Source organism: Quercus suber, unplaced genomic scaffold (assembly GCF_002906115.3).
Source record: "Quercus suber isolate HL8 unplaced genomic scaffold, Cork oak 2.0 scaffold_138, whole genome shotgun sequence".
Lineage (NCBI taxonomy): Eukaryota > Viridiplantae > Streptophyta > Magnoliopsida > Fagales > Fagaceae > Quercus > Quercus suber.
In genome coordinates, this window is record NW_027069600.1 from 973,087 (window position 1) to 1,001,069 (window position 27,983).

Genomic DNA, 27,983 nt, shown 5'->3' on the forward strand with positions numbered 1-27,983 from the left:
ACCCCGAAAACTCAATCCACTAAACTATACAGTTCCATATACGCCATAATAACAAATTAAACAAATGCTCACTCACTATGTCCCAGTCAACAGAACCAGCATTATTTTCCTCCGTTAAAGGAAGCCGTCAAAGTCAACAAAACCAACGGCGATCCCCAAACCTGACGTAACGGAGAAATAAACGGCGGCCGTTAAACCCCTCCACAGAAACACACCTGAGAGAGAGAGAGTCAATTTCAGTCAAGGACATATATACCCTCACCCACACACGCGCAGACACACACTCACACACACACACACAACACCTCTCTGGTCTCTTCGCTTTAAAGCATTGATTACTTCCAAAAACACAAAAAATAGAAATAAAAATCTCACACACTCTCTCGCTCTCGCTCTCACTCTCTCTCTCTCTAGAAAATCTTTCTCTCTCTCCTAATCTATGCCGGTTAGAGACACAGAATCCGAAGCACGTTTCGGAAATTCGGTGACGGTTTCGGACAGTGTGAAATAGATAAAGAAGTGCTTGGATTGTACGGAACTTTACTTCTTTCTCTTGAGTCGGTTATGGCTGGGAACGAGAGCTTCGAAGCTCTCCGAGTAGAGAATTCGAAGTCACATGAAGTAGTAGTAGTAGAAGAAGAAGAAGAAGAAGAAGAAGAAGAGTACGAAGAAGATCCAGAGGAGGAAGAAGTTGAAGAATCAGAGGAGGAGGAGGATGAAGAGGATGAACGAGAGGAAGAGCCACTCAGTGAGTTACAGAGCTCGGCACCGCTCGGTGAACCTAAGTTGGGAGATTCTCATTTCGAAACCCTAGCGCCGTCTTCTTCGTCGCTTCAGTCATCACTGAACGATCACTGTGCTGGTAGGCCTTATTTTTATTTTTTTTGGTTGATTTTTTTGGTTTTGATGGAATTGTGGTGGAGCTGAATCAATTGTGGTGTTGATCTGACAGTTTTGGCGGTGAATTCTACTTCGCAGTCGCTTGGCAGAGCTGAAGTCCAGGTTAGGAGCTCAACAATTCGCGTTTGTTTTTTGAAATTTTGAGTGCTTATTACTGGTTTTTGTGGTTTGATGCATTGTTTTCTGAACAGTGACTATGCATTTGTTCTTGGCTATCTGTGTTTCTGAACTTTTTAACGTGAATTTTGTGAACTCTGCGATATTTGCTTAGTTGTAAGTTGAATTGTGAGACCTTTGTTTGAGCATGTCAAATTCAGTGTTTACATCTGAAAGCGTGTTGGAGGGAATGGTTTTTCTTGTTTTTGGACTGTTTCTTTTTCAAGGTTAAAGTTTTAGTAACATTTAGAATTTGGGGTCCTGAAAGTGGTTATGAGTTATGACTGGGGATTTAGTTGCACACCAAAACAAGCTACAAAGAAACAAGCAGACTTACAAGACTACAACACTTAAAAAAAAAAAAAAAAAACGAGTCTTTACTCTGCAAGTTACCCATGCGATTTTATCAGTTCCCCAACTTAAACCAGAGGAAGTTTGCTTTGGATTGAAACTAATTCTTTTGATATGGCAGGCTTTCACATCCAATTTCAATCATTTAGAACACTTGAAAACTTGTCATTGAAAAAACTCACATCATCATGTATCACTCTGTAACCGTACTTGAGGAATGAAGTACCCTCTTTGCTTGGGAAGTGGCTATGGAGATTTGGGATTGAGAAGGATGCCCTTTGGAGGCAAGTGATAGAGGTGAAATATGGATGTGTATGGGGGGCTAGTGTACCAGATCTGTTAATGGTCCATATGGTGTTGGTTTATGGAAAAATATTAGTCAGGGATGGCCTTTTTTTTCACGCCATATTCTGTATGATATAGGTGATGGGTCTAGGGTGAAGTTTTGGCAAGATCGTTGGTGTGGTGAGCATCCCTTGCAGTTAGTTATCTTGACTTGTTTATAGATTTTGCAGGGATAAGGAGACTAGTGTGGCTGCGCTTATGAAGTCCACCAATGACGTCCTCTTTTGGGATGTCAATTTCTTTAGGGGTGTGCATGCTCGTGAATTAGAGGCTATGTTAGGTTTCATGAATATCATATATGGTTCTTCAATAAGGGGGTTTGGTGAGGATAAGATGTGTTGGAAACCTAGCAAAGATAAGGGGTTTAAGGCTAATGATTATTACAGAATTTTAGTGGGCTCTACTGACTACTGTTTTCCTTGGAAAAGTATATGGAAACAGAAGATTCCTTCTCGAATAGCTTTCTTTGTTTGGACTGCGGCTTTAGGGAAAAGTTTGACAATTGACAATTTATGAAAAAGCAAGGTTTGGATATTGGATTGGTGTTACATGTGCAAGTGTAATGGTGAATCAGTTGACCGTCTCTTTCTTCATTGGCCGGTTGCTATGGATCTGTGGTCTATAATTTTGGGTTTATTTGGAGTAAGCTGGGTTATGCCGCAATCCATTTTGGGGCTCCTAGCGTGTTGGCAAGGCAGTTTTGGTCGTCATCGAAATGGTTATATTTGGTTAATTGTTCCCCATTGCTTAATATGGTGTCTTTGGAGGGAGAGAAATAGTAGGTGTTTTGAGAATATTGAGAGATCCATACCAGACCTCAATTTACTTTTCTTTAGGACTTTATTTGGTTGGTTGGTTGCTATGCAAAACCAATCATTCCCTTCTTTTATTGACTTCCTTGATTCTCGTAATTTTTGTACTTGATTTGTTGACCCCTTGTACACTCCCTGTGTACTAGGGTGTTCCTTTTTTGATATCAATAAAACTTATTATAAAAAATAAAAATAAAAATAAAAAATAAAAAAAAGTACCCTCTAGATGCCAATTATCATGCCATGCTGAAATTTTTACACCATTTCCAACTTAAAACTTTATAAATGATCTAATTGCTTCCAGCCCCAAGAGAAATTCTTAGGGATTTTGCTACTCCAAAAGCTATGATCCTTCAATAAATGCAATTTCACCCAAGCAACCTAGATGGAACCAGCTTGTGCGAGCAAGTTCCAATTATGTTTCATAATATTACCCTTATTCCAATTCTCCACACGTTTCAAACAAAGCCCCCACCCTTCCCTTTCTTAGGGCAACGCAAGGCACTCTAAGCCACTTTGGCCCTACAAACCTAGGATGCACAAACACAGGTATAGGTACTGGTACAATACAGCAACACAATTAATTTTTAAAAAATTATAACATGATATAGTAGATAGGACACCGTTACGACATGAATACGACATGGGTATAGCACCCAAAATGAATTGTCTGTGCATTCTAGTTGGAAACTACCTAATCTACACCTTTCTAAAGGAAATAACAAAGCTTTTGTACTATCTCCTTAACTACTTTCTTTGGGAGGTCAAAGGCACTAGTCCAAAAAACTTGAATCCTAAACAGAACAGATGGTATTAACTGTTGTCATCCTCAAAGGATAGCTTCTTTGTGGGGTTCAAAATCTTCTAGTTTTCTTAGGCTAATTCTACCATAGAATTCATAAAATCCTATACATCCATTTTAAAATGAGTGGATTGGATTTTATCATATCATCAACATTTAAGTTAAAGGTTAACTACCACAATTTGGTCTCTATTTAATTGTTTTTGATAAGTAAAAAAATTAATAAAAAAAGGGTTATGAGTATCAAATAATATGTTAGTATCCATTTAAATTGTTGATGATGTGGCAAAATTCAATCCTCGCATTTCAAAATGGATTCATAGGATTTTAGGGATTCTGATGTCGCGGAAGCCTGAAGAGAAGTACACACGATACTCTCTTGATGGAACAGAAACTAAACTGTTAGTTTCTGGTAGTAAACCTCGAATCTACGAGGGGTTTTCCCGAATCCACAAGGAGATAAAACTGGAATCCACCAGAAGAAAAATTGACAAAATGTCTGTGTTTATTGATAATAGTCTAAAAACTAAATTGCCTTGGGAGGCTACAATGTGTTTAAATAGTAAAAACAAAACCTAGGGTAACTAGAAACCCTAAGGCGGCTACGAAAGTATATAAAACCCTAATTTGACTAAATAACATTAAAAAACACCTAAAAACAAGGAAATAAATGCCCTAAACCTAAAATAACGAAAATTACAAAAAAAATACCAAATATAGAAGATTACAGAAATTAATTAGAATATTTTGTCCTACATCAGACCCCTCCACTTGAAATAAACTCGTCCTCGAGTTCATTCTTGAAACCTGAAATCTTCCACTCCAAATAAACAAATACTTTGAATGTTTTAATAACTTGATCTGGTTCTGAAACTTGAATCTGTCATAAAGTGTAGCATAAAATTTCTTCCCATCTATCTTCAATTTATTTACAACATCAATCAACAAAGGGTTGATAATAAAATTAAAATTTTCTACTCCAAGAAAATCAACATATTGTGTAGTCATCTTCAACAAATCAACTGAAACCTCAGGATTGTGAGTTGTGGACTCATCCTCATATTTGACCTCAATTGAATCTTCCATAATGTTCTCAATAATGACCATATCTTCATTCCTGTCATCATCCACAACTAACTCAACCTTTGTGTTTTTGACATCTTCATCAAATTTTTGACAAGTGGTATCTTTAATCTTCAATTCAATAACTTGTTGCAACTCTTGATCTTTTTTAACTCCGACAAAATTTTCTTTGGAAATAGGTTGCTTCTTCTCAACCCTCAAACTCTTTTCTTTACTTGACACATGGACTTGACTGTGATAATTTTGGTTTTGTGGTTGACCTTTCATGTTTTGAACATATTGCTTTTCATATGAATATACAGATTTATAATCAACACTTGTATAATCTAGTATATCATAATATTCATTAGGAAACCATAAATCAATTAATACCTTTTTCATTCTTTGCCAAGAGCGAATTGGATGCTTACCTCGTCGCTTTCTATCAATTTGAATGTCTTCCCACCATTCTTCTGCTTCAGTGTCTAATTTATTAGATGCAAGCCGCACCTTTTCTTCATCACAAATCTTCCAAAAATTAAAATACTCTTCTAAATCAAGAAGCCAGTCAAGAAAATCTTCTTTTAAAAAATAACCATTAAAACTTGCAATTTTCTTATAAGGTTTATATAAAATTTGCTTACCAATAGGTTGCCCGTGAGTTATGTCTCCGTTGCAGTTATTCCTATTGTTTCCATTCTTCAACGATGCCATCCTAGCGTAGATATTGGTGAGTGCTTGTTGTACATCACGTAATACTTGCTAAGTTATTCGTTGTTGTTGTGGTGTTGGTTACTGTCTCGCCGGTTAGCAATCAGACTAGGATAAGTCAAGGCTCTGATACCAACTGATGTCGCGGAAGCCTGAAGAGAAGCACATGATGCTCTCTTGATGGAACAGAAACTAAACTGTTAGTTTCTGATAGTAAACCTCAAATCTACGAAGGGTTTCCCTGAATCCACAAGAAGATAAAACTAGAATCCACCAAAAGAAAAATTGACAAAATGTCTGTGTTTATTGATAATAGTTTAAAAACTAAATTGCCTTGGGAGGCTACAATGTGTTTAAATAGTAAAAACAAAACCTAGGGTAATTAGAAACCCTAAGGCGGCTACGATAGCATATAAAACCCTAATTTGACTAAATAACATTAAAAAACACCTAAAAACAAGGAAATAAATGCCCTAAACCTAAAATAATGAAAATTACAAAAAAAAAATGCCAAATATAAAATATTACAGAAATTAATTAGAATATTTTGTCCTACATCAGATTCTATGGTAGAGTTACCCTATGTCCCCATTCGAAAAAATTTATTACTTATTAAAAAAAAAGGTAGGGTTGCTTTGGAGTTGTGGGATATGGTTTTTGGGTTATTTGGAGTTTGTTGGGTTATGCCTTTCTCTGTTGTTGGGCTTTTGGCATGCTGGCAAGGTCGTTTTGGTCGCCATCGTAATGGAGATCTATGGATGGTTGTTCCTCATTGTCTGATGTGGTGTATTTGGAAGGAGAGAAATAGTAGGTGTTTTGAAGACAAGGAGCGTTCCATGCTTGATCTCAAGCTTCTTTTTTTTAGAACCTTACTTGATTGGTTCTCTGTGTAGAGAAACCATCCTTTTTCTTCTATTTTGGATTTTCTCAATTTTTGTAATGTTCGTTTTTTATTTTTTCACCCCTGTATCCTCCCTGTATACTTCGGTGTTCCTCTCTTTTTGATTTCAATGAATCTTATTACTTATCAAAAAAAGAAAAGAAAAGGTAGAGTTACCCTAAGAACTCCAAAGGATCTTAATCCTCTTTGTGATCCAAGGATTGATCCTGAACACCACTTTGTCAATAAGAGGCTTGCAATCCTTTGCAATAAGTTTACCAAAAATCTGAGGTTTGGGAGTTTACCCTCCTTAAACCTTAAAGAGTCCAAAATCTAGTCCTTGATCCTTCACTTCATCTTGAATAGAAGCACAATAGATCTCACTCTTGGAGGGATTGGCCTAAACCAGATAAACTCTCAAAAACCTCCAAAGCATTCTTCAACAACTTGACAGAATTGATACGTCTGAGCCCTCTTTCCTGGCCTTATTGCATGTGCAGAGTGAACTTGGGATAAACTGAGTGTTGCCCGAAAGATATAGGCTATCCTGTAGGATGCATGGCTCAAGTTTGTTTGTTTTGGATTTCTTCAAGAACTTGAAAATATTGAACTCATCTTCTGAAAGAAACACACACACGTGCACACACGCACACACGACTAAATTTATGGTTTGTGGGCTGAAATCATGGGTTAAAAATACTCAGACATCTCCTTCCTCCAACACCAACCCCCCCCCCCAAACCCCCAAAAAAAATTAAAAAAAAATTTGGGGTAAACTTGAGGCAGAGCATCAATGCATCATGCATTATTTTAGACCTTTTAACTTGGAGTGTGAATTAGTGTGAACCTGCAAAGATACACTACCATATGAGACTTTTAGGAGCACATAAAAAATGGCTCAAAGATTGGTCCCCCAAAGGAAGAAAAATGAATTGCTCATTTTGAAGGTCAGTAATTGGGGAGGCATCAATGTGAATGATTATGTGCGCAGAAACTTGTTTTAACATTGACCAAAAAAATTCATATAAAGAAATGTGCAACAAATAGGCTTGTAACCTAGCACTTCACATGGTCGCATGCGAGTTGATAAATCTATTGACAAAACTATTGGGTGCACATTGGGCTGCAGGTAGAATGGAACCTTGTTTAACACCCTTTTCAGACATAATGTTTTTTACTCCTTTTCTTTTGTTGCTTCTTTAGGTTGTGATAATGCACACTTAATTTCACTCACCTTAGGTATCTCAATGTTCACTATTATCCATTCCTCAGTCTTTAGGTTTCTGAGGGTTGACATGATTTGGATATTCTAAACTGTGCTGGTGTGCCCCAGACCTGGGTACCTATTAAAATGGGCCTGACAGTTTTGCTTGGAAGATAGCAAGCCCTCAATGTCAATGTTATCACTTCCTTATGTGGGAGCGAGACATGGTTTTTCACAAAATAGCCTTTTGAAGGAAATCACTACTTTGTCTAATCAAATATTGATTCAAGCTCCCTCTATAAATATTTCTTGGATGGCTTTTGATATGGTTTCTAGGGTTTGTTCCATAAGTGACTAATCAAAATTATCAGCTTGAAATATCAACTAATGAAATCAGGCTATAAGTCAATGGTGTATGATAACTGTTTTATATTCTGATGGTAAATTGATTCCGCAAGAGAGGAAGAAAATTTTGACCTAAGATGTGTTGGCTTATGCTAAGAGGTTAAGCCTTGGTAGCTTCATGCACTGGGTACGACCTCTTCTTCTTCTTTTTTTCCCTTTTTTTTTTTTTTTTTTTTTTTTTTATTTTTTTATTTTTTTTATGGGTTGGGTTATGCTAACCTGATTTGGGTTGGATCACAAGTTCAAACAAATGGGTTGTTAATTTTAGAGGATTTTTGTTTACGTTGCACACATGATCAATCAAGGAGCAAGTAAGTCAATGGGCTTAGGTGTTGACTCTATAAATCTCTTGTGGTTGACTTTGTGGTGGAAATATGGTGTCATTGTTTACATTCAAGTCAACAGTACTGTGATTCTTGGCCAGCAATAGTGAGGTTGACTTGATCGCAGTACAATATTTCAATCGGCAGGATTGGGGTTGATGGTGGTTGTTGATTCGAAGGTGGAAGAGTAAGTCTTGGTTGACGCTTTGATGGAAAAATAAGTCTTGGTCGTTGATTCGTAGGTGGAAGAATAAGTTTTGGTTGATTCAAGTTGGAAGTCGGTTATGTGGTCACGGCCTGCGATGGACAAGTAGGGCTGCTGGAGAGGGTTGTTGAGTTGATGACAGTGGTTTTTTGATTGGTTTTCAAGGTCGATGGTAACTATTGAAGGCTTTGGTGGGGGTTGGGTTAAAAAGTATTTTACGACTAGTGGCTTGTGAAAACTTGGGGTGGGTTTCAGTTCACAGTCAAACTTTGCTTTGATACTCAAACTGATGCAGCAAAAAGTTGCAAAAGAGCACGTGCATAATAAAGAAAAACAAAAAAAAACTCTAGACTTCATACCTAGAGCTGCTTGAACCCTAAGCTTCTGCACCAAGATTTTCTTGGCATCACCACCAAGCCATGAAAAATCTTCAATAGAATTGTATTCATCAAATCCACGTATCATTAATTTCATGTCAGCCATCAATGTACCGCAACCCTTTTTATTTTTCTGGGCTAGGGACCGGCTGCCTTTCGTAGCCTGACTAAACGAAAGAAGGTCACTATCAAAGAGCCTGCCCTAATAAAGTACCAAAGGTGTGCTCCACAAGTTGGTTATGAACAAAATATATGACATTTATCACAGACACAACATAACTTAGTTAAAATGAGAATGTTAAGATAGATAAGTGGAATATATAGAAAGATAGGATTTAAAACGAGGAAATTCGACTAAAGATAGGAGTGACCCATGTTGATAAAAAGATGAGGGAGAGTCACTTGAGATGGTTTGGTCATGTTTAGCAAAAAGTAATTAAGGTCTCGGTGAGAAAGAGTGAGTTGATTCAAGTTGAGGGAATTAAAAAAGAGAGGAAGACCAAAAACATCATCAATAGTAGTAAAAAATGACATCAATCAAGGAAGTAATAGAGAAAATGACTTCTGATAGAATGAAATAGTAGAAAAGAATAAATGTGGCCAACCTTGATTAGGGATCCATAGCCTACCCTAAAAATTTTGGGACCAAGGCTTAGTTGTTGTATATCAATGTACCAATAATGTTTTCTCTAGGGCCCATAAAATGTAAATAGGGTTCCAAATTACATCAAACAAGAAAGGAAAATTAACTCATAATTAGCAATCAAATCCCATAAAATACTCAAAATAAAATAAAATTTTCATCATATCAACAACAATCTAGACCAATGAAATCAGTCAGCATCAATCTGGTTTCTGCATCAGCCATCAATTCTTTCTATTTAGGTAACTATTCAGACAGGTCTATAAATTAAGATCTATAGCATGTCTTAAGACCATTTGTAATTGTATGTCCAAGATTTTGGCTGAGAGGATTAAGGGGTGTGAAGGGATTTCATTTTCCTTTACACAAACAACATTTTTGCATGGTACAAGTCTAGAAAAATAGCAGATAATGTTCTACTTGCACAAGAATTAGTGAAGAACTATCATAGAGAAGGTGGTGCAGCAAGATGCACTCTTAAAATAGGTTTGATGAAGGCCTATGATTTGGTAGACTGGGATTTTAGCATTTGTATTTCAGCAGCAATCTGGGTCTCAAGAAATTTAATAAATTGGGTTGAAACATCTATTATAACTCCTAAGGCTTCAGTAGCAAATAATGGGGAGTCTGGTTGGATATTGTTTGTAACAGCAATGGAGTATTCACAAGGATGATACAGCTTTTTGTGAGGAGTAACATGGGTTTTGGCTTCCATCCAAAATGTCCTTGGGTTCAGCTTCTCTGTTCTGCTGATGATTTAACCATATTTGGGGGCACTCAAATGGAGCCTGCCAGAGCGATCAAGTAGGTGCTGGAGGAGTTTAAATAGACTTCTTTTTATTTATTTATCAACTTACAGCAACAAAGTGAAATGATTTTTTGCTGGGGGTTTCTGAAGAGTTAAGGGAGTGTATATTAACTATGTTAGTTTTCATAAAAGAAAAGCTCCCTTTTAAATACTTGGGATTCCCTCTTATCTCAAATAAGCTTAATATGTATGATTGTGAACCATTGGTGGACAAGACTACTGCTAGAATTTATTCATAGAGTGCAAGGATACTGTCCTTTTGCAGGTAGACTGGTAGATTGCAGCTAATGAAGTCAGTTTTGTATAGCATTCAGGTTTATTCATTTTGCCAAGAAGAAATATTTTTAACCGGTTGAACAAAGGTTGAATGCACACTCATGGACTGGTAAGGCTGAGAAAGCAATGGGTGCTTGAATGGCTTGGGAAGTGGTAATTGTCCCTAAACAAGGAGGGTTGAGGAAGATGATAGCTTGGAATTGGGCATCCAACGTGTTTGCCCAAGCGGTTCCATTTGGGTATCTTGGGTCAATGCTTAGCCACTCAATGGGAGAAGTTTTTAGGTGATACCTATGCCAAGGGAGTGTACATAGGGATGGACTGAACTTTTCCGATTAAGAGATGCTGCAAGATCTATCTTTGAAGTTTAAAGTGGGCAAGGGGGTATGATTTATTTGTGGGATGATCAATGCCACCAAGATGTGCCCTTATTCCTAAAATGTGGAAACCAAATTATATGTTATGCTGGCAGCAATATGAATGCCAAGCTGCCAGGTGCAATACAAAATGGAAGCTGGTTTTGGCCAAAAGCAATGTCAGATGCTTTGGTTCAGATTCAAAGCTGGTAAAAATAGATAATGTGGAAGAGGAAGCTGTCTGGTTACTTGCTGCATATGGTAAATTTAATACTTGGTAAACTGTTAAAGAGAAGTCTAATATTGTTGGTTGGTTGAAGAATCTTGTCTCCTCGTCACATTCCTAAACGTGCCTCCATTTATTGGCTGGATATCAAAGATAGGTTGGTTTCAAGAGAAAGGATGGCTACATGGGGTTATAGGGGTTATATGATACATGTCTTTCGCTAAATTCAATTAGAAACCAGAGACCATCTATACTTTGATTGCTCAGTGACAAAAGGGATATGGAAGGAACTATTGAGAAGCTGCCTATTTAATAGGCAATTTTGTTGGATAATGAGCTGAATTGGATAATAAACAACTAAAATGAAAGAATTTAAAGTATTCAGTTTATAACAGATTGGCTTCTAGGACCAAAGTTAAAAACACAATTCAGAATAAAGCTTTGAGTTGTATTTGGAAGCTTGCATACAGTGTTTTCACAAGTTGAATCTTGTAGAGTAGCTTGTTGTCTAAGGATGATGTCTGCAACAACCTGTTTGTAATGTGTTCTGTTTCCAACTTTCTTTTGATTGAATAATTTCTTATTCATAAAAAAAAATAATAGGAAATAAAACAAAATCATGAGAATGTTTAATATGTGATTTCCATATATAAAAATGGAGATTTCATATTGAAAAAGAGTAGCAAGGGAAGCCAACTGTAAAAGCTGGTATTCTGTATTAAGATAACAAAGAAGTCATAGTTGGCCAAAGGGTTGACATCCATTTGCAGTCTTTGGATCCTATTAGAAGTGTCCACCAAAAATAAAAAAGAGACCACCAATATAATAAATAAATAAAAACTACCTTTTCTGTGTAGTTGTGGTGCAAATACCATGGCTCAAAAATTTGAATATTCGCTCAACTAATCTCAATGAAATGATTGCTGCTCGCCATGATTTTTTTCCAAATGAATCTCTTTACATGCCTTATGGCTTTGTAGAAGAGCCATCCATATCATGCTGATTTAACACCCCAAACTTCATGCATGAAGCAAGTGAATACGATATACTATCAACAATCCATTGGGTATAGAAATAGCCACAATTCACATTTGGTTTGTCCTACAGAAGGAACTATCAAAGTTTGACTTTATAAAATCCATTAAAGTTTAGGGTCCAAGTATGATGTGTTACTACTATTTGTGAACTTGTACACTTTTGTGGGCAGTATATGTGGACTCTTCTTATGTGGTCTGCGGCTATTGTTATTCAAACGTTTAGTTTTGAGGATTGAGCTTTGCATTGCAAATTTGCAACAAATAAAGAAAGTGCTTCTCATTGCATCTTGTCTAAGATGTATTTGTTTCTTTTTTTCATTAAATTTTCTTTGCTAAATATTTCTCAGGATCAAGTTGGGGTGTCCCCGCAGGAAGCTTTGGCAAGTGCAACAGCCCAGCTTGTTGATGCTCAGACACAAAATCAGTTTCAGGTGGCTGTATGTCCAACTTCTCCATCTGAACTATCACCAACTTCTGTTACACAATCAATTTCATCTCTTCCAAGCCCAACTCTACTAGAACAGAGACTTTCCCCAGTGAAGGTCAATGATGAATGCACACCAAAATCAGACCTGCAAGTGTCTTCTGACTTGAAACCTATGTCAAGTGTTCCTGTTGTGAAGACACCATCTTCTGATGGTTACAACTGGCGGAAATATGGTCAGAAGCAAGTGAAGAGTCCTAAAGGTTCTCGAAGCTATTACAAATGCACCTTTTCTGACTGTTCTGCAAAGAAAATTGAATGCTCTGATCACTCAGGTAGGGTAATAGAGATTGTTTATAAAAGCCAACATAGTCATGATCCACCTCGGAAGTCTAACTGTACGAAGGAAAATAAGCTTGCATCATCTACTGAGCTAGTTGTAGCGAATAGTGTTACAGAGCATCCCATCCAAATGCTTAATAAATCAGAGCCACCCACAGCTTCAAAAGAAACGCCCTTGATTTCTGAGAGAAAACGACAGAACTCTAGTGACTCCAATGGGAATTGTGAAACTAAGATCAAGGAGGAGCATGTCAATGAACCAGAGCCAAAAAGAAGGCAAGGATTCCTTGAATTTGGTTTCATTGGATTTATGTTCATTTATGATGCTACAATTTTGTATTTTTCTGGGAAGGATTTGTAATAACTGATTTTAATGTTCTTTCCTCCTTTTTGATAACCAGAGTGAAGAAAAGCAACTTGGCAAATTCAGGTTCTATAATAAAACCCGGCAAGAAACCTAAATTTGTTGTGCATGCAGCAGGAGATGTGGGGATTTCAGGTGATGGATACAGATGGCGCAAGTATGGACAGAAAATGGTGAAGGGAAATCCCCACCCCAGGTGCATGCCTGATCCACTGTTTAATATGTTAATCTTTATTTTTAGAAGTGGCTGTGCTCATGATACTGCTATCCTTTAATGTTATGTTGCTGCTTATCTATGTAGTGTAACTTCACAATTAAATTGCAGCAGTTAGAAGAATGATTCAGTGCTCTATGTAGCTAAAAAGATGTCGATGTCCAATAGTTGGTTATCCCCTCCAATACTGCATTCTCCTTAAACCTTAGGATTGTTGTTTTTTTATGCCATTTAAAATAACCGAAATCATTTCATACCTTTGTCTTCGCTAGAAATTGCTCAAATGATATGAGGCCCCATTGCTCAAATGAGATAAGTATGTCTTCAGTATGCCTAATGCTATGAACGTAAGGCTGGTGTAAAAAAAACTCATTCTCATATAACCTCTGTTGGAAACAATATGTAGGACTGAATCTAATTTCATAGGTCCTTGGTAAGTTGTGGCTTTTAAGTTTAATAAATAAATAGTCATTCGGTTTCTTGGATTGTCCAATAGAATGAGACACTGAGAAATCTATCATTCAACCATTAATTCCCATTTTTTTTCAAGTTAAGACAACTAATGCTCCCATACTCATAAGTAATAAAAGTATATTAAAAAGAAGGGTGTCACCTGAGCATACAGAAAGTAGCATCCAATCTATGTTTATGAGGGAGGATATGCCATTTGATCCAAAATAGATTAACTAGGGGAATGTGATATATATATATATATATATATATATCTCAAGTACCAAGTACAGGATGACCATTGGAAATCATACCATGCAAGTACCATTGTATTACTTAGAAAATCAGCATGTGGCTAAGAATTATTACCGTCCTGCTTTTTACTCCAAAAACCTCCTGTTCGGCAGTTTTTACATCATTGGATTTGCATACTCCATGTTTTGTCTTTCCCAAATTAAATGTTCTTTGCAAAATATGGTTTGTATTGTCATTGAGTAAAAGTTTTCTCTCATGGAGTGAGATGTACCTCCTTTTGGTGGGATTTTCTCAGTAAGTTGCTGCACTGATCAAAGTGGAAAGCAACCACTGCATGTAGCCAATTCCAAATCCTCCAAGTCCAATTTTTCACCAAATTTGTTACCTTCCAATTGAAATTAATCTGTGTTTCTCTTCCTTTTATTCTAATAAATTTCTTGAATATATTTACAGAAACTACTACAGATGTACTTCGGCTGGATGTCCTGTCCGTAAGCACATTGAGACAGCCGTAGATAATGCAAGTGCCGTGATTATAACATATAAGGGGGTACATGACCATGACATGCCTGTGCCAAAGAAGCGACATGGCCCACCAAGTGCTCCTCTTGTAGCTGCTGCTGCTCCTGCTTCCATGAACAATTTGCAATCTAAGAAAACTGACGCTTTACAGAACCAAGCATCTTCTACCCAGTGGTCGGTGGATACAGAGGGAGAATTGACTGGTGAGGCCATGGAACTTGGAGGGGAGAAAGCAATTGAATCAGCTCGCACGCTTCTTAGCATTGGATTTGAAATCAAGCCTTGCTGAATGCTCCTTTGCTGGAAGGCCCAAGGGAATAAAAGATGATTGACCGAACTCTTTTTAAGGTCATGCAGCTGTAACTATATAAGTGATTGATTTGGCAGGTTTGGTTTCCTTTTTCTTTTATTCGTTCCTTATTGTAGTTTGCTTTTTTCTTTTTTTTCTTTGGCCCCCACTTTTTGCTGTAGTCTTTCAGTAAACAGTTGTGTATATCTGGTATTTATGCACCTTGTTTGGAACAGGCTTGATAGTAGTGTATCAATATAGAAGTAATTGGCCCTTTTTTAGCAAGATCTTTAATGTTGAGATTTGCTTCTTAGTTTAACATCTCCCTCAGTTAAAATAGATCTAAAAAAGAGAATGATGCAGCTACTCCAAGTTTTTAGTCAAGTCAGTATAAGAGAAGATTCTATCTGAGCATTTTAGTATTTTTGATAGGTAATGTAAAATATTATTAAAAAAGTAGCCAACCCGAGTACATTGGAGCAAAGTTTTTAAACCCGGACCGAACAGTATAGTCTGACCGGGAAAACCTTGAACCGCTCAGAATTATGGTCCGTTTAACATAAAAAAACCGCTTTATGCAAAAAAAGCAGGGACCTGTACAAACTGCGGTTTGGCCGCTTGGTTTTGTGAACCGTGAGCAATTTTGGCGGTTCAAGTTAGAGCTATTTTTATTAAAAAAAATAAAAACATTATAGACTCACAGCATCAAATCACCATTGTCGAAGCTTCAACCATAACATTCTGTCAAATGTTGAACTCGCATCAATGTTCTGGATAGTTTTAGGCGTAAATTTCTTTTCGACATTGAGAGCTTCTGCAAAAAAAAAAAATTGACCCAAAAAAAAATGGATGAAGAAGAAGAAAATAGCAGCCACTGCACGGTGATAATGTAATGCTCTGCAAGAGTTTTGACCAAAAAAAAAAACCATGATTGTTTCCGTGAGTGAAACTGAGAAGGAGGTAGAGAAAGAGTTTTGTGAGGACTGAGGAGATTTGTGAAGAAGAAAGAGTGAAGAGGGTTCATCAAAAAAGAGAAAAAGGGCATATTGAAGAAACGTGTAGGCAACTAGGCATTGGAAAAGTAAAAGAGGCATTGGAAGGTAAATTTTTAAATGGGTGGATGAGAAAATTTTAAGATATTATAAAAAAATAAAAGAAAAAAGAAATAGATAAAGAATTATAAACGGTGGAGGAGATAAATTAATCAATCAAATGATAGAGAAAAGGAAGAAAAAATAAAAGAAACAGAAAAAGAAAAAACGGATTGTACTTAGGCAATTTGAAAAAGTGAAGTACTACGTCTACAATATTTTTACAACAAATCACAGATGGTTAGTTATTATTGGTTCAAATTTAAATTTAGCACTGAAATTACTTTTTTAACTCAACAATAGCAACCAATAACAACCTACCACTTAGGATTTGTTGTAAAAATGTTGTGAACATATTATTTCTCTTTGAAAAGTATAAGAAATTTAAAAGAGAAATGAGATGTTCACAGTATTTTCATAACAATATTATAGTGGATGATATATAAAACTTTTATACTCATTATATCATCCACTATAATATTGTTATATACTTATTTATTTGTTTGTTTATTAGGTTTGCTTAAGATTTAATATTTTTTATGTGTCTTATGAAAATTATGATATGAAAAATATATTTGAAAGATAAATCTCATATTTATTTGGAGACTATTATAGCTAAATTTTCTATTTTTACTAATTTAATGTATTTATTTATATTTAAAATAATTATTAAATTAATTATGACGTTATCACGGTTCGACCTCAGTTCGACCTCAAAAACCTTGAACATTTCCCTTTTACGATTCAATGAACGGTTCAGGTTTCAAAACTTGCATTGGGGATGTACTGTGGGGGCAAATATCAGGAACCAAAATTACAATGATCAAGTAGAACAAGAAGGAAAAAACAAGAAGAATGAGAAAAAACTACACTCCAATCAAGGAGAGTTTGCAAGAAAAAAGGCTTAATCTCTAGCATAGAACGTTCACATCCCTCAAAACTTCTAACATTCCTTTCACTCCAAATACACCCCATCAAGCAATGCAACACAAGTATACAAAAGTCTATATTGCGATGATGCCCAAACTTACCCTACCAAGACTAAAACAACTCCATAACCTTTTGTGGCATACCCAGTGAATTCCAAACAAACAAAACACCAATAAGCACAAATCATATGCTATGGGGCAATGAAGAAGATTCCCTACAACTCTTATGCTACTCCAAGTTTCTAGTCAAGTCAGTATAAGAGAAGATTCTATCTGAGCATTTTAGTATTTTTGATAGGTAATGTAAAATATTACTAAAAAAGTAGCTAACTCGAGTACATTGGGGATGTACTCGAGTTAGCTACTTTTTTAGTAAGTATTGTGGGGGCAAATATCAAGAACCAAAATTACAATGATCAAGTAAAACAGGAAGGGAAAAACAAGAAGGATGAGAAAAAACTACACTCCAATCAAGGAGAGTTTGCAAGAAAAAAGATTTAATCTCTAGCAGAGAACGTTCACATCTCTCAAAACTTCTAACATTCTTTTCACGCCAAATACACCCCATCAAGCAATGTAGCACAAGTATACAAAAGTCTATATTGCGATGATGCCCAACTTACCCTGCCAAGACTCAAACAACTCAATAACCTTTTGTGGCATACCTAGTGAATTCCAAACAAACAGAACACCAATGAGCACAAATCATATGTTATGGGGCAATGAAGAAGTAGATGATCCACCAACTCTCTACAACTCTTACACATATAACACCAATCAAGAACAAGAATACGTCTTTTGTGAAGGTTATCTGTTGTTAAGATCTTACCTAAGAAAGCAAACCAATAAAAGAAAGCTACCCTTGGAGGAACTTTCGATTGTCATATCATTCTCCAAGGGAAAGAAATAAGTGTAGAAGGGTAAAAAGAAAGATAAATCCCTCTTCAAAACTTCTATTCCTTGCTGACTTCCAACAAACCTTGTCAAGGCTAATCCCTGCATGGTCAAAGAGCATTTTAGTATTATGATGGAGATACTTGATATTAGAATGCGTTTTGTTAATTGGGATGTATTCTTATTGGGTTTGGGTGGATCTCAGCTTATTTAGTTGGTTAGGGGATAGCATTGAAGCCAATTCCAGGTTAGCTGGTTCTGATGGCTCTCACATGAAAATAGCAAAGTTAGTTCACAGGTATAATGGATCGACATTCTCTCAAGTTCTTAAGGTAACTCCATGTTTTAAGTTATTAAATTTTGACAATTATTAATGAGTAGTTAGATTTTGTTACCTCATTAATGTTTATTATCACTGTTAAGCTGTTGAGAACGTGACAGAGACCTAGACCACTTAGATAAATGATGCATGATAAGGTTATAAGAACTTTACGCTGTAGTAATTCTAAGAATTCTAAAGGATCGAAAATTACAAGTGCAGTCGGTAGTTTATGCTGGACTGGTGCCACTGTTCTCTTGTTCCGGTTTTGATGCTATAATGTTTAGATGGCATTGGCTTCATTCAACTTGTACATAAATGATTTTTAAAGGATATTTCCCAAGGCCCTCTTCCTCTTATTTCTTCTGTTTCAGCTTGGGATCTCTTTAGTACTAATAGACTTAGTTGGAGGGTTTATTAATTCTCAAGCATCCATAAAAATTAAATTGCTCACAAGATGAGTAATAGGTAGAAATGACATGATTTGAATCCATGGCAACATAAAAATGGTAAGAATTCTCTTACCCATTAGGATTGATATCATCTGCCGGAAACTGTTCGATTATTTAACGTGTATCACTCGCTTGTCAACAATCGTGAGAGCACGCCAAATTTGGAATAAAAATAATTTTCAATATTAACTGAAATAAAAGAATGGAAACAGAAAAGAGAGAGATCTAAGCAGGTGGCAGGCTGATAACTCCTAAGGTAAAACCCATTTTCCGAGAGAGTGAGAGATTTGTATAGGGCTAAAGTAGTAGTCTAATAATTTTACCTAAAAACAAGTAGAAAAGCATTTGGGCTTAAGTCAAAGCCCAAATCCTTTTGTAAGAAACGCGTTTTAAACCATTTGTTCATGTATTATCCGATACAATTCTGACAACTGAGTCCCGGAATATCCGTCAGCTGTGCCGGTCATTATCTCACTTTATCCCTGTTCGATAGGATAAATATGTAACAGTGATTTAGAGGCTGAAAAATGAAAATCGTTACAGAGCAGGTGCATCCAACGGTCATCATCTCAAATCAATTCTGGAACAGGAATACCCCACATTATTGGTGATCTTGGACCAAAATCAGTACACACATGTTTATCTAAAGAAAGTACTCCCTCATCCTAGGGGACAGGGAAACATCGTGCTACTATCATATTATTGTCACACATTAAAAGTAAAATTGACTGCTCAATTTTAAGTTTTTAGCCAAGCTCAAAAAAAAAAAAAAAAAAATTTTTAGCTGTCCATCACATTTCAAGGTAGCCCACTGGACCATCAAACAGTGTCACCTCTCTCTGCCCGAACTTCATTTCCTGTAATTTGGTTTTAAAATGAAAATTCTAATTACTAACCATTTAAACTGTACAAAAAATTGTACATTGAATTCTCAAGGCTAGTTTCACAAAGCTCCCCCCCATTGACAGCACAATCACCAGTTGAATTAATTCACTTTTAGTAATCTACAATCTAGGAATCCATGATGACTACAAATTTATGAAATTTTTATACACAACATCAATCCCATTACTACCCAGTGTAAGAGTGGCTGTGAATATGTCAACAAGGTGATGATTGAGCCTGGAGCTCCACCTGCCACCACCTGAGATCATTTGGTTTTCATCATTCTGAAGAGAAATTCATTTCTTCAATAGCGATTGATAGTTCTGATTCCATCACATTATCGGGGTTTGTCTCTTCAGTCTTATCCTTGATGCCATTCTCTTCCTTCCCTTCTGCTGCAGCTATACACTCCTGGAATCTGAAGCAACCTATGAGATGGTCATTTGTTAATCCTGCTACCTGCATGAACGAGTAGATGACAGTGGGGCTCACACACCGGAATCCCCGTCTCACCAGGTCTTTGCTTATCACATCCGCTTTTGGAGTTTTCGCCGGAACTAGGCGAGGATATCGGAATCTGCTAACTATAGGTTTGTGGTTCACAAAGCTCCAAATGTACTCGTCAAATGACCCAAACTCATCTATGACCTGGCATCAGCAAAACCTGCAAAAAGTTAGTTGCAATGATAATTATAGCAACCAAAGAATGACCAATTATGGCACTTCAGTAAAAAAGGTTAGTGGTTAGTGGTTAATGGCTGGAATTATCAAAGCAGATAAATGACTTGGGTCTTGCCAACTAAGAAAGCTGGCGCGTAGAAAACAAGGAATAATTAGGTGCATGAGTAACTCTTGAAATAAAATATAATGATGTCAGGCTGTTTAAATCATAATATATCGGCTTGTCTTATATGGGTCACACAAATTGCACACAGATCAGGACCACATTTCAACTACTTTGTTCACCTAACCAACATGATCAAATGCTCACTAAGCGCCCATTATTTGTCATTTGGTTGATCATACGAAGATGAGAGATCATGAATGCTCCTTGACCTAAACAGGTATACTAGCCAATACCAGGTTTTCCGATTCTAAACAAGACTGCATAAACTAATCTGATTCTAAACTAAGACACGATTTGAACAAATTTTTAGGCACTTGCTTCTCTTGGCATCTCCAAGTAGGCTTCTTTCTTCGATAATGCTTAGGAATTCCTAGAGACTGAGCAACTAGGTTGAATTCTATTTCTACCTTCTTGATAGCTATATATTTTGCAGCTGTCACTTGTCAAAAAAAAAATTGTAATTGTCCAATTTACTTTGGGTAAATACACAAGAGTGTATACATGTCACATGAACTTTTTAATACGATGTGTGCTAAGCATCTTGAAATAAGTGATAATCAAAACAAAGACTCCTATGTGCATGCATCTTTAAAATGCAAAAACAAAGTGAGAATCTACCTTAGATATTTGACGTGCATTCTCAATGATAGAACGGAGCTTCAGTTCTGATAAAAGGGAGCTTGCAGTGCTTCCTGGTGCTAATATTTTCTTTTCATTCAATTTTGAGACAGTGACTGGATCGAAGTCAGCAAATACTTCCCTGCAGAAAGAAGATTGTCAGAAAATAGTATACAGTGACAAGCCCAAGAAGCAGGGATGAAACCATGACTTCAAAGGACCAAGTTATCTTATAGCAAATAGTTTGGAGGTGGATAAGGTGATAGATGAAAATAAGATTGGAAATTCATAGGAGGAATACCTAAAGATATGCCTTTTGCTTAAAATGGTAGGCCATGGAAGTTCAGCCAAAGCACTAGAAAGAACAAGCAGCTCAAACAATTTCCTGTATGAGGTGAGGGGAATTTTAAAAACCACAGGTAAATAAATTATATATCAAAACAGGATTCCCGTCTCAATCTATATGGATTCAAGCAATGTTGAGATCCCATACTTGTCATCATGAACTGGAACTCCCCATTCTTCATCGTGGAAAGCAGCGTAACTTGGATCTGGTTTCAACAAATAAAACTCTGTCAGAATGTAAGATCTAAAAGAAGCATAATCATATTGATAGGCAAAATATTTATCAAAACAAACACATAGAGCTAGGCAACATAGGAGCACTGGCTTTCCAAATCAATCCATAGCCTGCCTAGTGACTGGGTAACACATGTATCTCACTTCAAGTACAACATACTGATGCATGCTTTTTCTTTGCTGAATAAAAAGGTGAGAGGGAGTGGCCAACCACCATCATCCCTAAAGGTTCAAACTCAAAACCTACCTCCACTAGGCCATTTCTCTGGATGGTAATATAATCTTTTCTAGTTAAATGGGAAAAGAATGACAACTTATTGTGGACGTGGATGCACTTAAAGCTATATATCTCCAGTTTTTGCACCAAATAAGAGCAACACACTAAATGAAGAAACAAAGACTGACTACATAAACATGCGACATGGTGTTTTAATTCACTCAAAGTAATCATAGTTGTTAAACACAAAATCCAAGGAAAAGCCAACAGATGGTTTCCAAAGTAGTTCTTTCAATAGAATTGCCTCCAACATCAGAAAAACAGCATATTTATGCTCATTTCCCAACTTTCCATAATATAGTACCTCCTACGTAGTTGTCACAAAATGCAAAAGACAAAGCCTTAAGGAAATTGATCCAATTTCATTAAACTGCAAGCAGGAAGTAAGAATAATTAGATGATTTGGGGCTGTATCACCTATTATTACATCACAAGCTTAAATTCTTAACATACTAGGCTGGGAACATATTCCATAGACTAAAGTCATACAATCATGTTGAGTTATCAGTTGCATCATAAAACTGTAGAAAGTAGGGGTTTTATGTTATAAGTACTCATTTAGCTAGATTTTTGCAAGAACCTAGATATGAAACCATAGTAGACAAACTGGTTAATGAACAACTCGAATCTATGTCTAAATGTTGTCTGAACCAAATTCAAAATGAACAGAGCGAAGTCAGTTTAAGAAAGCCTTACATCTGCCTACTTCAGTTAGCTAACTATATTTCCTAGTGAATTTTATCAAGGGCTATGTCCTCCATCAATCAAACTCAGGTTGAAAAAATGTCGTGGTTCAGTTTGCAGTTCTTTAGAATGACAACTACAAACCTATTCACTTCAATTCAATCACTGAGCAAAAAGCAATCCAAATCCAGCTTTCCTAGTGATAACACACTTTAACACAAATACTTCCTTGTATAAATTATCATTTCAATGTAAAAATTCCTGAACAAGCTGTGAGCCTATGACACTACTAAAATTAACTATCATAGCTCTATTCAACAAATATCTATTATTCTTCATAAAATTAACAGCAAAGAAAATATTTTATGAATAAAAACATGTAACAAAAAGATACATATTTATTCCACAAAACTTTAATTATTTGTAGAAATCAATAAATTGCTCCAAAATCAAGAAGAAAGAACATACCAGTATTTGGTGTCACCCACGCACACCTCTTCTTGGTTTGCAGCCCATCAGGTGGAGACTCCAAACCACTATCAGAAGCAACACTTCTTGGCTTTGAAGCATACGGCTTCCGCCTAGTACCCATACTATTCGACCGAGTCAACCTGCCAGTAGATGCCCGACTATGAAATGAATCCGTAGAGGCATCAGATGAACACGAAGCATTTAAAGACAAATTGGAATGCAACAACTGTTCGTGTCTTCGAAGCACAGAAGGCACATTGACAGAATGCAACTGAGGAGAGGAGGTTGTAACCGAAGACAGTTTCCGGGCTTTCTTATCTTCACCCAATGTAGCATCCTCGGTTGATTTCTCAACCTTTCTCAATGGCTTCGAACCAGGTTTTCGTGCACTCAATGACCCCGCCTTGTTCCCAGCCGGACCAAGCACCGGCCTTGCCTCTGAATCAGCCACATTCATAGACCTCACTCTTGGAGCTCCTGACATTGACAAAACCCCCTTTGGTTTAATCTAAAGATCCCAACTTTTTGACCTCAAGATCACACAAATTTCCCAATTGTACAAACTTGTGGATTTCTTCAAATCCTCAAGATTACCAAACCATCCTTCAAAATCATCCAAAACCCACCAACAAAATCCGCTGACACCCTCATTTTGAGGCTCAAATCAGTTCAGAAACCCTAGGAACAAGTTCTCGTACAAAAATTTTCACTTCCACTAGACACATCCATTGACTTTGCACCTCAAGCTCTCACCCCAGATCTCAAATTTTCACCTTCAAATTTCACAAACTCACAGTAAGCTTCACTCAAAATGACTGAACTAAAGTGCTAAAACCTCAAACCCACAAACCTGAAACCACCAAAACCCACACTTTTTTTTTTCTGAAACCCAGATTTCAAATCAGCCCAAAACCCTAGAAAAAACAAGACCCACTTAGGATTTCACAAACAGAATCATGAACTTAATCAAAATCAGGGAAATGGGTTCAGCTTTTTTGACCAAAGCTAGGGTTTTTATACAAACATAGAGCTTCAAAAAAAGCTGTATAATGTATATTCAAAATGAGCTGTAATCGAAGAAGAGCCTCGAAAGGCTAAGATTCCATTGCGCATTGTGGGAAAAACGAGAGCATCGTTCGTTCTGAAACTGCGTCGTTTTTTTCAGGCGCTACTCACATTCACATGGAAAAGAAAAAGCTGACACATTTTGGTGTGCACGCTGCAGGTCTCACTTTGGTATCTTCTTCTTCTTTTTTCCCGAGAAAATGGAAGGGAAAGTTGGAGAGAAAATGCGGGAAAGTGGGGTTCGAAGTAAGTTGCTTGCTCGAGAGAATTCGTGGGTTCGATCTATAACAGTGGAAATTGGAAATTTCTGTGAGTTATTATAGAGAGAGAGAGAGAGAGAGAGAGAGAGAGTTGAAAGAGCGAACGAGTTTAAGAGAGAGAACTAGGATTAGGATGGCTTTGGTTATTGGAAGGCCACCGGGAGAGCTGGTCTTGAAAACAGTGTTTTACCGGCTATGTCAGGTACGTTTTGAATTTGGATTTTTTTTTTATAGGCTTAATTATTACTAATTTTATTATTCTAATTAGATAATAAAATACTTTATCAATTGATCTAATTAATTAGTCAGAAAATATTTTTGACCTAATTGAAACCCATTTAGTCACTCATTTATTAGCCAAGAGTTTTGCAAGTTGTAACCATAGTTTTAAAAAACATGAATAGTCAAATAATTGAAAAATTGTCTAATTGCTATTTTTACCAGTCCAATTAGTGGTTTTTATAGTTAAATAATTAGTAGTTTCTACGGTTTTTACCAAACATGTTAAGAGTTTTGGTTTTCTTTTGAACCGGTTGGTTCGATATAGTTTTTAAAAATGTACTTGTAATTCAACTAGTATCTAGTATCTTATGTCTTATTAAAAAAAAAAACTAATATTTCATGGTATCACTTATTTAGTAATTATTTAATTAAGTCAACTTCATTTTTTTGTCTCCTCTAAAAATTCTTATTGAAACAAATAGGGCATATTTGATTAAATCATTAATAATTGAGGGATTAAATCGTACTTTTTTCAATAATTTTAAGATTAAATTAATAATTTAACGTCTTTTTATCTTTTTTTTTTTCTTGAGCGTTTGACTTTTATTTTATAATACTTTCGAAGATTTAATAGAATGTGTTACCAAACAAACTAACAAAGTATAATGAATCTCACATAGGGATTAAGTAATGGTTTAGTACTTACCTTATTTTGCTAAGCCCTTAACAAAGAGTTAGGTGTAATGGGTGATGATTGAATGAAAGATGGAACGAACCACACGAGGAAGAGATTATAGCATAAACTGGATAAGATCCCGACAGATGAACCACTTGTTATTGTACCAAAAGACATGAAAATAACCACCTTGTTAGTAGCTTGGGTAGACTTGACGGGACTTGACCAAAGACACTTTAAAGTTTAGGTCATAAAATCGGATTTCTTTAGTTTTCTAGGCAATATGTACTCAAAAGTTGTGAAAGTGCTAAGCACTGGCATTATAGTGATGCTAAATAGTTATATAGCTTCATCAATTTTAAAAAGTGAGCTACAATATTGGAGTTATATCCAAAAATTTTACCTTTTCAGCTATAGTGCACAACTAAAAATGGTTGTACACTGTAGCTCAGAGGTAAAAATGTATATATTTTAATTGATTTGTCTCTCTTCTTTTATTAAATTAATCTTGAACATTTTATAGTGGATGAAAATGGTTTTTATAGAGGATATAAATCATTCATTTTGGCATGAATCCTACCCTTAGATCAGGCTTTTTAGATTGCTGGAAATGGGCTCATTTGGTTGGCCGAATCGCATTCTACGAATTACATGTTTAATCTCAATAAGGAAAATGTTAAATGTACTATAAGTTTGAGAACATCAAGTCTATTAACTGATATGACAATGAATGTGATTGGTAAGTTTGCATAACTGAATTTTGCATTGTCTCTATCACTTAAATACTAATGTGACTAAAAGTAAGTGAGGCATAATAAATACTAATGTGAGCCTTGTGAGGCTAGTTTGTTAGTGTCCCATATTACTCTCCTTTAAAGAATGAATTAGACCCAAAAAAAAAAAAAATGAATGCTTTAGTCAACAGAGTGCACTTACCATATTGGTACGTCATTGCAAGGATTTTATCTAGTTGTTTGATACATGTAGAAGAGGAGGGATTACACATATTGACCTATCCTAATATTAAGTGTTTGAATGAAGGGAGACGGGGACAGAGAGGAGGAGAAAAGGAAGGTGAGTAGGTGACCAAAATGTTAGTATAATAATTTTAGTATATTTCAGCAAGTTTTCTCTCTAATCTCCTCTTCTTATCTTCTATCTCCCTCCTTCCAAGGATACCCCAAGTGCCAAGTATTCAAAGAATTGACGATACCCCATGTTTTACAAAGTGAGATATTATGATTTATGCATCCTGTTTGAATAGGAGAAAAAAATATTGTAGCCATTTTCCATTAATGACAGAGGGGATGATAATCTAGTACTTAACACACTCGTAAAACCATGGGAAAATCCAGACTGCAGCATATACTCTAGTGAACAGAGAATGTGTAATTAATCCCTATTGAAAATGGACCAGTATATTATAATCTAAAAAACCATATGCTGAAAATGGACAACCAAAAGGATACGTTCCCAAAATAGAATATCATATGGAAAGGTCATTTCTAGCTGTCTCATGTCTCTCTATTTTCCTTTTTTCTTTTTTCTTTTTTACATTGTACAATGATAGGTTTTTTACTTCAAATCTTTACGTCATGCTTTTTTCTTCAGAAAAAATAAATCAGATTCTCCCAACATTTCTTTGAGGTTTCACATCAAGATTTTGGAGCCTTGGGATGCTGCCTCAATAATATGTGAACTCTGATCTGATTGACTGCTTAAGTTCAGCTTGGCAAAACAAAAAAAAGTTTCAAAAAGAAAAGCAAAGTGGTGAAGGAACAAAAGCAAAGAAAGGAATATCCTTTGTCGTACGTTAGAGTCAATTAGCAAAAGAAAGAGTGAGAGAGATTTCATTCTTAAATCTGCACCATGGTTTGTCACTTGTCATGCAACTATTGGACTATCACATAATGGAGTGAAGAACTGGAAAAGTACTAAATTATTAATCACAGCTATTTTTGCTTTAGCAATTTTTTTTTTTTTTTCATTTGTTTACACTCACCTAGTCACCTACTTTTATGTTGTCGACGATGGAGTCAAAGTCGGTAGATATTGAGGATCATTAGGTTTTTATTTTCACCCTTAGTATATATTTATTTGGTCAAATTATTTCACTATCAAAATACTGCTCAATTCAAGCAAAATCACTAGTTCTGAATCCGAGCACGATGAATATCATAGGACATAGATGGGCCAACATTAATATGTATCATTGTACAATGTTTGTCTACTCCCCCCCGACATATATATAGTAACCCTGTGCAGAATTGTATATGGGATTCCTGGTAACGAGGAAGAGGAATGGAGACTAGAAAGAAAAAGCGGTTGAAATATACTGAAATTCTATACATTCTAATCAAATATAATTTCCTTTTTCTCTTATTTCCTCTCTTCCGTGTAAAAGGATATCAAAGACCCCTCTTAGAAGAAAACGAGTCTAGTGGCTATGAGATTTGTTTTTGGTTTCATAATTTGCTCAGAAATCACTAGTTGTGTTATTGTTATTCTTGCGGCACAAAGTAATAAAACACAAAGTAATTACCCATGGTAGCTTGAAGAATAATAAAACACAAATTTGTTAAAGACTAATGGTGAACATAATTTTATAAGAGTGGTGTTTATTACACATGCTCTAATTCACACAGTTTTGCACACATGCTCCAAAACTGTGTGAATTAGCCTGTGTGTGAATTAGCTTGTGTACATCAACATTTACCCATTTTATAAATAGAAGAAGAAAACAAAAAAAAAAAAACAGTGAAGACAATTATTGATGGAGGAAAACAAAGGCATCAAGAAACCCCGTCAGCAGGTAATTAGCAAACTTGCGAATAACTTGAGTTGAGCTGTAGACAGAAATTTTTCTAGAGGCATTGAAGGACTTTCTAGATTGGCAATTATTGATTCTCAATAATAATAATATATATATATATATATAAATAGAGGCAATTATTAATTAAACAGGTTACAGACTA

At 36.0% G+C, this 27,983-nt stretch overlaps 2 protein-coding genes across 2 annotated transcripts; one reads left to right on the forward strand and one right to left on the reverse strand.

Annotated features, from left to right (window-relative positions):
* The first annotated feature begins 348 nt into the window (after positions 1-348).
* LOC112024215 (probable WRKY transcription factor 32) lies at positions 349-15,024 on the forward strand. The gene is made up of 5 exons (XM_024056860.2): positions 349-862; positions 953-1,002; positions 12,227-12,921; positions 13,047-13,205; positions 14,382-15,024. The coding sequence occupies exons 1-5, from the start codon at positions 565-567 to the stop codon at positions 14,737-14,739; spliced, it is 1,560 nt and encodes a 519-aa protein (XP_023912628.2). The 5' UTR covers positions 349-564; the 3' UTR covers positions 14,740-15,024.
* Positions 15,025-19,287: 4,263 nt separating this feature from the next.
* On the reverse strand, positions 19,288-24,221 carry LOC112024251 (uncharacterized). Its single transcript, XM_024056893.2, has 5 exons — positions 22,783-24,221; positions 21,268-21,325; positions 21,076-21,159; positions 20,775-20,916; positions 19,288-19,957 (listed from the first exon to the last, which is right to left on the reverse strand). Exons 1-5 carry the CDS (start codon positions 23,267-23,269, stop codon positions 19,589-19,591), a joined length of 1,140 nt encoding a protein of 379 aa, XP_023912661.1. The 5' UTR covers positions 23,270-24,221; the 3' UTR covers positions 19,288-19,588.
* Between the last annotated feature and the right edge of the window lie 3,762 nt (positions 24,222-27,983).

Excerpts from the sequence above, each read along its gene's own strand:
- LOC112024215 (XM_024056860.2), top strand. The coding sequence starts at position 565 with ATGGCTGGGAACGAGAGCTTCGAAGCTCTCCGAGTAGAGAATTCGAAG. Across the intron at positions 1,003-12,226 it reads TTGGCAGAGCTGAAGTCCAG|GATCAAGTTGGGGTGTCCCC; the intron begins GTTAGGAGCTCA and ends AATATTTCTCAG. Across the intron at positions 12,922-13,046 it reads GAACCAGAGCCAAAAAGAAG|AGTGAAGAAAAGCAACTTGG; the intron begins GCAAGGATTCCT and ends TTTGATAACCAG.
- LOC112024251 (XM_024056893.2), bottom strand. The coding sequence starts at position 23,269 with ATGTCAGGAGCTCCAAGAGTGAGGTCTATGAATGTGGCTGATTCAGAG. Across the intron at positions 21,326-22,782 it reads GTGGGTGACACCAAATACTG|ATCCAAGTTACGCTGCTTTC; the intron begins GTATGTTCTTTC and ends TGTTGAAACCAG. Across the intron at positions 21,160-21,267 it reads GTTCCAGTTCATGATGACAA|GAAATTGTTTGAGCTGCTTG; the intron begins GTATGGGATCTC and ends CACCTCATACAG.